Source organism: Fundulus heteroclitus, chromosome 14 (genome assembly GCF_011125445.2).
Source record: "Fundulus heteroclitus isolate FHET01 chromosome 14, MU-UCD_Fhet_4.1, whole genome shotgun sequence".
Lineage (NCBI taxonomy): Eukaryota > Metazoa > Chordata > Actinopteri > Cyprinodontiformes > Fundulidae > Fundulus > Fundulus heteroclitus.
Window position 1 is genome coordinate 20,925,745 of NC_046374.1, and position 12,283 is coordinate 20,938,027.

Consider the following 12,283-nt stretch of genomic DNA (forward strand, 5'->3'; position numbering starts at 1 on the left):
GCGTCACCAGCAGGTGGCAGCAAATCATCACTTTTTACAGCAGCGACGTCTTAAACAGATTCGAACAAGACCACTCATGACGCACAGATATGGTTAAATAAAACTATTTATTTAGACATTAGTTCATAAAAAATAAAATTAAACGTTACAAAAAATTATTTGAAATCAAACAACTGTACAAATCAAATCTTTTATCATTTAACCTCGACTTAGAAAAATACTAAAGGCACTGTGCATTAGTCTGCTGCATATATATATAAAAAAACATCCAAACCAAAAGGAAAGACAGTTGCAACACTTTCCCCTTAACCTCAGTTTTTTTTTTAAAAAAAGCAAAAGAAAACGCCATAATAATCTGCCTTCTATGACTGTTAAATGTGCCCATAAAACAGAGAGAGAGAGAGTGTTAAAGGACAAATAGAACAAAAAAATAATAAAAATTAATACGCATTGAAAAATAAAACCACGGAGCAGGATGTGCTGTACAGTTTTCAATCACATCTATTCATCATAAACACCAGTTGCCTCTGCAATCTCATTTACGTAGTTGGCAGTGGGGAAAGATCCGCTCGGACACAAACCCCCCCTCTCCCAAGATGGTTCGTACCGCTTGAGTGCGGACGCAGAGGTCTGGAATATTGTGGTTTGTTCAATGTTCCCAGCGCAACGATAGAGCGAACATCTCTCATCAGCAACAAACTCAGTGACGGCCTGACAGAAACGAGAAACCTCTCGGAAAGTCAGGAAAACCAGAGACCTGGGGCAACCGCCTCAGTAACGCTACATTAGGAGTAGTTAAATAAAAGCTTGCATAAGACATAGCTGAAAGAAGGAGTAACATGATATATATATAGCTTTGTGTGATTTGGTTTCTAATCTCTTGTTTGTTAAAGTGGCTTAATGTGACATTCTTCACCAGTCTGATCCTCAAAACGTATAGCAGTGCTCAAGAGGTTTTGTACCTTTTAGCGCTCTATTGTGCAAAAAAAATAATAAAAATAAATGAAGACGCCAGTCTTTCTTTCTGCAATCTCTTTGGCATTCTCTTTTCTTAAAACGAGCACAGCTGCGATGACCCGCGCGCTCCACAGGAAGCGCCGGCGTAGCAGTCGTTCCGTTTGGCGTCCGGTCACATTCCTGGTCTGCTGTTCGATCACAAGTATCCGTGCTCGTCGATGAATTTGGGAGTAACTGGGATCCACTTTGCTGCGGTCTTAGCAGTAGCATAGCCTGCCCAAAGAAAAAAAATGAAAACAAATCATTTAAATATTTGAAATGAAAGGTTGCGAGTCACGTCTGCACCACGGCCATCCCAGTAAGGGTAGTAGACGTATAACTTTTAGTTATGTGGCATATTTCACATACAAAAATCTAGACACGCTCTACAATGTCAGCATAGAAAATAAAATATATATATATATTTAAAAAGGCAACTTAGAGCAGCTTCCGATGTTGCTGCAGAAGAAAAGCAGCCCATAGCATGATGCTGCCACCCCATTGTTTCACCATGGGATTGTGTGATTAGGGTAAGCAGACAAGCTCCTACAGGTTTTCCTTAAGGACTGCCCTGGATTTAGCTTCTATCTTCCCACTAAAGCGTTCTCTAGCACCCTAACCTTGTACATCAATATTAATCGGCCATTAAATGCTGTGTTGTGTATTTATTATCAGCAATAGTTAATCATTTCAGGCCAGGACTTGGTGCAATGCACATCTGTTGTGGTTCCAAAATGGAAGCTTCATTTATTAAAAACGCACATCTGCTGAGGACATGGCTGGCTCGTTTTGTGATTTTTTAAAAACAACATGTAGTTTAATTAGGAGCTCTTTTTTTTTTTTTTCTCCTAAGTCTAAAGTGTGGATGATTTTCCCATACCCGATTCTGTTCTGCTTCTGGAAGTTTCTGCGGGCGGAACGTTCGTCGAACCGTGACTCCTTCCTTCTGCGTCGCTCTCCCCCGACGAGGTGTGGTCCTCTGCTCTCCTGCGCAGGCCCGGTTTCTTGTGGTACTTGGCCCGGTAGCTGTCTGTCATGCAGCTGTCCACGGAGAAGAAAGTGGTCGGGAGGACCATGTCCGTCCGGGAGGAGGACGGGGAGTCGGAACCGTCATCCAGCCGGGGCTGTGGACTGGGTAGCCTGTCCTCGCTCTCGCTGGCGGACAGATCGTTCCTCTCCTGGTCGGAGGAGCCCGACTTGGAACTGGCGTCGGAGGAAAGCCTGAACTCGGCGGGCGTCTCGATCCAGCGGCGGAGAACAGACAGGCCGTTTTTGGGCTGGCTGCGCGGGCAGATGCCGGACAGGCAGGGTTTGGGGGGTAAAGGGGGGTGGTAGCTGTGCGTAACGTTGCCAGGGTGACCGGGTTCCTCTTGCTCGGACAGGGGCCCGGCGAGGTCATCCGAGCTGTTCCACTCAGGACTGTTCTTCAGCGAGTAAGGAGGGACGGGGCTCGCGGGGTTGCTGTCCACGTTTTCCTCTTGCTCGCCGTCCAGGCCATTGTTCTTGTCCAGGATTCCAGGCGTGTACCGGAAGGCTCTTTTTCTGTGGAAGTGGAATAAATAAAAACACCGCCATTAGCATTAGAATTTGTCAAAAACACCACCCCCCCCCCCCACCCACTTTAAAAAAAAAACCTGCTTGCTACCTTTGGAGGAGTTGACCATTCAGGCTGTTGACATCTTCTACATCTGGAGAGGTCCTTCCTTGATCTCCTGAACAGAAAGAACCAGGCAACGATCTTATTGTTTTTTTTTTTCTTTGCACTTTCTTTCCATCTTTGCGTTAAAAACAACAAACAAAAAACAAGATCTCAAAAAGGGCTGTCTGCCAGAAAAGACACGTTATCTAACAGGGGTCATGGCGAGGCCTGCTCTGCCTGGTGCCGGGAGAGGAAGCATCAAACCAGCTAGTCTGGCAGAGCGCCCTCAGGCCCCCTGTGTGCCACTCTGACCGTCTGATGCAGCCAAAGTACATGGCCCTTCAAAGGGGAATGTGAGCTAATGTGCAGGCCCAGTCAGCCCACGACTACAAGTTCTAAAAACGCAGCACTGACCCAGAATGAACTCGGACTGAAACTTAAAAACGACACGGATGAAGCAGAAATGGAGACCCAGAGGAATAGGTTCAGGGTCAGATGTGTCATAATGAGCTGTACTTTTACCCCTGGGACCTTTAATGTTTTTCCACATTACAACCACACACTTAAAAAGGTTGGATTAGCACTCAGCCCTATTGATTAAAATGTGAGCAGGAACCACCTTTACCTGCAAATCACAGCTGCAATTATTTTTGGGTATGTCTCTTTACACATGTAGAGACTTTTTTTCCCCCACAATTCTTTACAAAATAGCTAAAACTCACTCAGGTCGGTCAGAGAATATATGTAAACTTTTTTTTTCTTGCCACAGATTCTAAACTGGCTTTGGGTCTGAACTTTGACTGGGCCATTCTTCCACGTAAATAGTTATCAGATAATTCTAGCTCTGGTTGCGTAATTATATCTGTGTCCCAGAATGAGCATTTTCATCCATCCATCTTCCTATTTATTGTAACAGGCTATCCTTTCCCTGCTGATAAAAAAAGAAAAATATCCCCCAGCATGATGCTGCCACCAGCACTGGCCTCATTTGGCAATAACATGCTTCCGCTGCATGAATGCATGTGTTTTAAAAAAAAGCACAGGTTACATTAATGTGTGAAAAAGGAAGGAGATTATGTGGAAGTTCTTCCAAAAAAGTAAAAAAACAAAATCAACTGGACTTTTTTTTCTGAAGTTTGAAAACGTTTCGCTTCCCATCCAGAAAGCTTTCTCAATTCAAAACTCTGGAGTAGTGAGGATTTCCGAACTTTATATTATTGCCCAACAAAAGCCTTGTTATGGCTTAGATAACATGTAAATTAAACCGAAACAGGTCCACCCCTTGGTTCAATTTGCATGTTATCTAAGCCACAACAAGGCCTTTGTTGGGCAATCATATAAAGCTTGGAACTCCACACTACTCCAGACATTTGAATTGAGGAAGCTTTCTGGATGGGAAGCGAGAAGTCTTCAAACTTTGAAGTTTTGTTTTTTTTACCTTTTTTGAATGACCATGACCTGGACGACTGAGACTCTTCACCAACATATGAAAGTCCGTATGTTGCTTTTTACATAAATTCAGAAAAGGAGCTGTGAAAAGGATGTTTCCTTTCTCTTCACGAATAAGTGTGTATTGGTCACATAACTGCATAAAGTCTTCAAATAATCTATTGTAGTTGGTGTGTGTAACAAGTGGAGAAGTTCTTTTCAGGAAACAAGAATTTAGAAATGATGGTGCGGGGCTAGCTGGCGTTTAGCCAGGTTAGCATGGTGGGTGTGATTTAAGAGACCTGAGACAGACAACAGCTGACTAACAGCGCAGGCAGGAGCAAGTGACTGAGGACAATCTGTGATGCGTCAGCATTACCCCCCCCTTCTTTCCTTCCCCTCCCTCCTCCTCCGCTCGCCCCCCTCTCCCAAAGCATTAGTAGCTAAATCCTTTGTGCTGGCATGCAACTACGCCCGGGTCAGACTCCCAGACTTTAGAGCTCCTTCACAACACTATTGCATTTTTAAGCCACTGAGTCCATGTGGGCATTTTACAATTTTGATGCTGCTGATCTGATGTGTTGGCAAGACACTGTAACAATAAGATTCCTCAAAAAATAATCACAGAGAGGGATGAGAGCGTAGGTGTGCTCCTGTCGGATAAATCCCCCCCCCCCGCCACGTCTTCACAGTCACATCCACCTTTTCCAGTGCAATGCTTTCAGGAGAAAAGCAGCTGGATAATAGCAAGCTCATCCTGCTCTGGAAAACCCTCAAAGACTGTTAAAACCAAAGGTTATTTACTACAAAAGACCTTTAAACCCAATGTCAGCCAGATTTATTGTTTTGCAGGATTTTCCTTCCTAAAAAAAAAAAAAAAAAAAACTTGTTTCACTTTGGTATTACAGCTAAAAGTGCAGATGCCAGAGAAACAGATGTACTCTGAATGTCCTGCTGGGAAACCCTCTCTGCGCTGCGATCGCATGGATTAAGCCGTGCTTCTGGAGCAGCCCGGGATCTAAAACTGCAGTTAAGTGGTGTGTGCCATGAAAATCCCTCTCTCCCCACCGTTCTCATCATAGCTGGGAAACGTCGTGCCAAGTTGCTCAGCAAGTTTGAAGGGAACAAAAAGTGACTCTCTTCTAGGTCCCAAACTATAGTGTTTTTTTTTTCTCATATTAAAAAGTCCAAACAAAAGTTTAAAACCGACAATTAGCCTGGAAAGCATCTAACCAGGCCTGTGGTTGTATCTATCCCAGAACTGGATATGTGTGGCAGAAATGTAAACTGACAGCTGCCCTCCCACATGAATGTGCCACCAGAGGGGATTTTAGACTTTAATGGACTTCTGGATTGTCCCGGTGTGACTCTGAAAAATGCTGCCCCCGCTGAACTCCAGCCAAATTGACTCTGGACGCATTTACTGCAGCTCGTCATTCCAATTTGCTGGGAGCAGGGTGTAAATATCGGAGATGGCTCTTAAAATAGCTTAGAGGGCCTTCTCCAATCAGGTTTTAGCTTGAGCGGTTATTATTATTTTAAGACCTAATGTGAGAAATCCAAATGATGTTCTTGAAATGCAGCTTAATGCTACACATTACCCCTTCACTGCAGGAATAAATGAGCTGTTTTCCAGAGAACAACGTCAGCAATAGTGGAAGTGCTCGCCAGACGTCTCATCTCTGGCTGAGGAGTTTCAACAGAACTTTAAGGATTTTCCAGTTATTGTAAAGGAGATCATGTTAACCTTCTTCCCCTATCTCAGAGGTTCCTTACAAACGCTCCAGTCCAACGTCTCAGTGATTTATTTTATGTTTTTGTGATGATCAAAACCACAGCGTGGAATATGTGTCTTTGCAATCCGTTTATCACTTGCTCTTTCGTTTTTCTACCGACAATTCAGTCAAGTCTGGCAAACCCGACAAATTAAATATCAAATCTAAATTTGGTCCCGCAGTCTGTATTTCCGTTCACATAGTTTTGATAAGAGTCTAAAGCTGACATAACGGAAAGCAGAGGCGTTTTCATTTTCGATTTTCAAAGTCAAATAACTTTTTGTCTGTCTTTGTTGTTTATTTTTGGTTTGCTTTTTTTGATGCATTATTGTCGACTGAAAAACAAGCGAGCGATACACAGATTCACATAAGATAACTTGGTGTTATTTTCCTCTACACGTGTTTAAAATTCTGGAGTTTACAGCAAGCTTGAACATATTTTTTACAAGTTTTCTTTATTTTATGTTGTCTTCAAATACGAAAGGCAGGGTGATTTTAGTAAAAACTTGCTTAGAATAACGTATGTGAAGAAATAAAAAGCTTGCAGCTTGCAATAAAAATGTACTTAAATTGTTCTTTAGCATTCAATATTAATGGTTCAAACAAAGATCGCCGCCCCCCCCCCCCCCCACATATCTCCCTCTCCCCAAATATGGCCCTCTGTGCAAAGAGTTTGAATAATGGGAGTTGCCTTGCCATCCTTCCCAGGTTGTTGGGCAGCAACAGTTGCTTTTGTAAGGTTATTGCTGATGTCTTTCTGCCTTGACATTGTGATAAGACACACCTTTATGCCTTTACAACAGAAAACAGCCCACAATCCTGTTTTATGTATTAATCAAGTGCTTTACTTACTGCCATCCTCCCCGAATCCCCCGGAATCAGTTTCCCGTTAGACTGCAAGTTACTGCAGTTGTTGTAAAGCTGTATTTACCCGACATAAATTATATATGTAAAACTAAAAAAAAAAAAAAAACATGTCTACTCTACGGCAGCTTGAAATAACTGCAGAATTATTGAAACGGCATTTAAGTCTGCCACGCTCCGGCAGGTAACCTCGTGATATTTTCTGCTTGGTAGGGCACAGCTGGGTAGTCTTTTACAAGCTCGCTCGTCGCCAGCTCTTACTTTCAGGATTAATTCAGAGCAGTCCTGTTGAGAAATTTAATGAGGGTTTTTTTTTAAGGGTATTAGCTAATCCAGCTAATATTTATTAGTTTTGTGTGTGTGTGTGTGTGCTGTGTGTGTGCTGCGTACGGCTGTGTGCGGCAAATACGAAATAAACCAGCCCGTGGCGTCGGATCCCTCTGTACCCAGAGTTAAAGATAAAATAGAAACGTTTCCTGCATGATTCATACTGAGCTCAAGGTTTTCACCAGCTGTGATCGTTTCCAAACTCATTGTCCCAGCAGATTTACCTAATGGATCAACAAAAAGATGGTGCAACTTGCCGGATGAAGACGTTATTCGCTGCAGGCGGAAAATGAAAACCAAGCTAAGAGGAGCACACGCCGAGCAGCACGTTCCACGCGTTGAGGCTGACTCCGGCTCCAAAAGGGTTAAATCCGGCCGGTGAGGAGCCAAAGCGCAGCAACCTCAGGCTGTGACCTTAACATCACTGATGGAACAATAAATCAAGGAAACGGCCCTTTGCTATCTTGACGCTGCAGATCCTTACAACCTGGACCGGAGCTTTTCTTCAATGTCAGGGCCGAGCCAGTGTGAAAGGCAGATACAGCATTATCATTCCTTCATTTAAAAATCATCTCTAGATAACTTGGTCAGGGTGGAGTTTGTGTTCCGTAAAAGATCGCAGAGGGTTGGACCTTTTTTTTTTGTAATCGCCTTGACACCAAGGAAAGACAACTGCAGAATCATCTTACTATCAGTGAAGGGACGTTTTGCAACTATGATGTAGAAATTTACATAAAAAAATTTATTAGACATTCATGCCTATGATGAGTGTATGTAAACATCTGAGTGGCGCTGAACTTCTATTGAGACAGTCGCTTCATCTGCAGTTGTGTCTCCACCATGAACTTTCTACGCCAACATTTTACGTTTTATTCTCAAAGATTTCTTGATCAGTTCAGTGTTTTATATAGAGATGCATCGATCCAGTTTTTTCCCATCTAATCCGATCCTTTACCCAGGCTAAGCGTATCGGCCGATACCCATCCGATACGACTGTTGAATGAATAAACTGTGTATCTTTCCATGTGAGTGAAGTAATGAGGCTTGAAATAAACATTGTTAAAAAAAATAAGTTCTGCATGTACTTCAGCATGGTGTTTTTAGAGTATAAATAGCAAACATAGAATAGAAGTGACTAGATTGCCATGACTGTATTGCTGTGTATGATATTAATTAAAAAAATTATTGGATTGGAAAGCTGGATCAGCATCAGCCATCCGATATCCGATCCAACTAAATAGTCAATATCGGAGCCGATATCCGATCTGGGTATCGGATCGGTGCATCTCTAATTTTATATCTGCAATCATGTCGCATATGAATGACATTTTAGCAATTTTTTAATTACCCCTTTTATTTAACTGGTTGCTATGAAGATTTTATAAGTCCGTTTTAATTCTAATATTCAAAGTTTAGGACGACATGTCCAGGGAAGATAAATAGCCTATTAAACACCACATTTAATTACACGAATGTCCATTCCTTTTCGAAGTACCACTAATAAAATCAACATTAAAATAAAAAATCCAAAATACATTAAACTAATACAACAATATATCTACTATTTTTGAGCTGTTGTTTATAAAAAGAGAGTCACTTACCGGTTGAAAACTCCGAGTACAACACATCATCCCTCAAATCGTCAGTTCCCCTTGGAGGAAAGTGATCCCTAAAATATAGAAGAAGCATGAATAATGCAATTCATGTGTGTCTAAAGGCAATAAATGCACTAAAACATTTAATTTTTACCAACCACTTAGATGAAATAAGATGCAAGAGGAGGAAAATCAACTAACTCATTCAGAGCAAATTTGTCTTTGTAGCATGACTTACAGTATTTCCACTGTTATGTCCAAATATAAGTATGAGTGCCTAACATAATTATGAGTGCAAAGACCCTAACCCTAGCTTATGAAAAAAAAAATCAGTTTTAACAAGCAAAATGTTTCCTTCTTTAAGCTCCGCGGTATCTATATCCTGCCAAGTCACTGAGATTCTCCTATGCAGACAAATATCTGAAAAAGCTGACAAGTTTAAGACATTTTAATACATTTTCTGGCCTCAAATGCATGATTTTGATTATTTGAAGTGGGGTCTGATGGAGATATTAGAACAAAGTAAAAGAAGCTTGAAGGGGATAGATTTCTTCCACCTTAAGAAAGCCCAAATATAAAAAAAAAATCTGTTATTCCCACAAAAATAAATTTTATGAACCTTTAACACAACCTCCTCTTTGCACCAGATGGTAGTTTACATAAAAACCTGTTATTTAAGAAAAGAATATTTCTAAGTCATTACACTATGTACTGCAAAAGGGAGAGTGCCAAGTCTTACCGGGCAGAGAAAATATTTGTTGGAAAAGCAGAGCACAGACATCCATACTGTAATCATGTTTGCCATGTTATGTTTAACACTACAGATGCACGGTGTGTTGATGGGACACAACCTACATATATTCCTGCTTTAAATTATTGTGTCTGAGGTCATTTCTCAGCTTTATCAGGTCGCAACCTTGTTTAAATTTATTAGCAGGCAAAATTGTCACATAAATTAAAGACAAAGTGTGTGTCGTTATATCTGCTATACAAACCTGAATAGAAGTTTAAAATTAAAGGTAGACATGACTGAGTATTTAAGGCTGTGGATACACTCCTCTGCTTATCTCTGCTCTATTTGAACATTCCCTGTCTGCAGCGGGCTCACACGCTTTAACAACTAAGCTAAGGTGCAGACAAAACGCATCAATTCTTATGGTTCCAAAATAACCCTACGTTTTATATTTTTAGGTTTATAGTGAATCGAGGGACAACCAGTGGCAAAATTGTGCCTAAAGTTCATCATAACTGTTTCCAAAGTTGCAGCAGACGTTCCCTCCCGAATAAACCAATGTTAAAAGTTGCCTAAAAGAGCAGAGCGGCAGTCAACTGAAAGCTTTGTTGTCAAGTTTAAAAAAAAAAAAACACACTTGTGAATGTGTTCATTTGAAAACAGTCATACATTTCTTGCTGTTAAAAGTGAGTCTTTTCTTTCCACTTTCACCAGATGCATGTTCAGTCTGACAAATTGCTGCAGACACAAATGACTCAATGCACTCGGTAGGGTTTCATTAGAAACAAAACATTTACCAATTAACATTATAAACTGAATTTGACAGCAGCGTTTTATTAATAGGATCAAATAGGAATGTATGCAATGGCACTCCTATCTGCTGATGTGAATAAATTGCTCTTATGATATATTTTGACCTGCTGCTTTCGTAAAGTGCCTTGCGTGGACATTTGTTATAAATTGGTACCATTTGAACAAGCTGAATTAAATTAAATGACTCCACACAAGAACGATGTGCTGGAAAAGTGACAGCTGGTAAACAGCGATGGTATCTTTCGATTGCCGTTGTTTCAAGATGTTAGAAATCCAGTTTGACACCGAGCTCACTCTGCGTTTTTTTTTTTTTTTAAGCTTGACTCACAGGTCCGACCGCCGCTCATTTTAGGTCTTACTTTAAGTAACATACTAACTGATCGTAACCCGTCCTCTGAACCCCAGTCCAAACAAAACGCTTCAACTAAAAACACAAAACCTACGTTTCAGTGTGATTAATTGAAGAGGTCATTTACAGATAATAAAATGTCAGACAGACAGACACGTGATAATGTGTCTGCAGTTTTCAGCGGTTTGCTGGATCTCTGCTGAGTTCAGGATCTGTCAGCTAATCAGGATCGTCATCACCAAACGAGGCCTGTGTTATAAGCAAATAGGTGACAGCCCACCTGAACAAGGGGTGTGAATACGCCTCATGTGCATTTATGCTAAAACAGGTCTCGCTATTCTTAAGAGCCGTGTGTTTGTGTTGCTGAATTATTAAAAAAACTGCTTCTTGGAGAATCCGCTCCTCCAATGTGCCAGTCATCAGGTATTTCTGACACAGTCAGTCAGTTTTGGAGTTAAAAGGAAAAAGGAAGGCAGACTTACCTCATCAGATGCATCTCCGGTATGGGCCGCAGGTCCTTAGAAGAAAAGCCATCTACAACAGGGGAGTCCAGGTTGGCCGAACCGTTGCTCAGTCTGTCACTACTCTCATATCCAGATTCGGTTCTCTGGATCTTCCAGCTCTCGTTGCGCCCTTTAAGCGGCGCCGAGCTCTTCAACCTGTCCATGTCACTGTGTCCCCCTCTGCCCTCCGAGTCCAGAGAGCTCCGGCTGCCCCCCGTTTCGTTCCTCTGCTCGTCTTCGTAGATGGTCATCAGGCTTTTCGGTTTGCGCTCTTCCCTCGCCCCCCGCGCGTTCTCTCTGTCCCGCTCATGGTCGCGCGACGGCGACGAGTGACTGTTTGCGTTTCTCCGCGGGCTGTGGAGCCTTCGCTCCTCCCTTCCTGCGTTCCCGTCGTCCACGCTGCTTAGAACGCTGTCTACGTTTAGCGCCTCCCGCGTGGGCCTCCACGCTCGATTGGAGGGGTTGTTGTAGTTCCTCCAGTTTCGGTCCCGGGATTCCTGGCTGCTGTCCGTGTCGTATCCGTTGGAGAGGTGCTCCGGCCTCCGGCTCTGATGGCCGCTCCTGAAGTTGGCCGGGCTGGACGGCACTTGGAGCCTGGCGTGGGAGCGCGGCGGGTCGCGAGAGGAGCGCGGCGGGTCGTGAGAGGAGCGCGGCGGGTCGTGAGAGGAGCGGCCGCCAAGATGTGGCACTCGCTCCGTCTTGGTGGGGCCCTTTCCTTGGCTGCTGTACAGCCGGGTGTCGAGGTACTGCTTGAAGGCGTTTTCCGGAGGGGAGGCAGAGCGGGAGTAGGTTCTGTCATGAGCTGGATCTGAGGGAGTTGGACAAAAAGGAAAAGAGACTGCAGTTTTATTTCTGATTCAGATGATTGAGACATTCTATTTATAATACAACTCCGATTTTTAACCATTTCTGATTTCAAAAGTCTTTCTTGTGCTTTTTTGTCTCTCTTGTTGTGTCTCTGCTCTGTCTTCTGTAACCCCCAGTCAGTCGAGGCAGATGACCGTTCATACTGAGCCCGGTTCTGCTGGAGGTTTTCCTTCCTGTTAAAGAGGAGTTTTCCTCTCCACTGTCGCCTCATGCTTTCTCAGTATGAGGGATTGCTGCAAAGCCATGGACAATGAAGACGACTCTCCCTGTAGCTCTACGCTTCTCCAAGAGTGAATGCCGCTTGTCGGGACTTTGATGCAATCAACTGGTTTCCTTATATAGGAAATTTTTGACCCATCTGTATAATCTGATTGAATTTGACTTTGTAAAAAGT

General features: G+C 42.8%; 1 protein-coding gene across 1 annotated transcript in view; it reads right to left on the reverse strand.

The window, feature by feature from the left end:
- Nucleotides 1-327: 327 nt before the first annotated feature.
- Nucleotides 328-12,283, reverse strand: part of LOC105927924 (inactive ubiquitin carboxyl-terminal hydrolase 53) — a 44,059-nt gene continuing 32,103 nt past the window's right edge. Inside the window, exons 13-17 of the mRNA XM_012864933.3 lie at nt 11,002-11,830; nt 8,631-8,698; nt 2,642-2,708; nt 1,877-2,538; nt 328-1,230 (exon numbers count right to left, since the gene is read on the reverse strand). Of these exons, the coding sequence (XP_012720387.2) occupies nt 1,154-1,230; nt 1,877-2,538; nt 2,642-2,708; nt 8,631-8,698; nt 11,002-11,830 (1,703 nt within the window). The 3' untranslated portion in view covers nt 328-1,153. The remainder of the gene's footprint in view (nt 1,231-1,876; nt 2,539-2,641; nt 2,709-8,630; nt 8,699-11,001; nt 11,831-12,283) is intronic.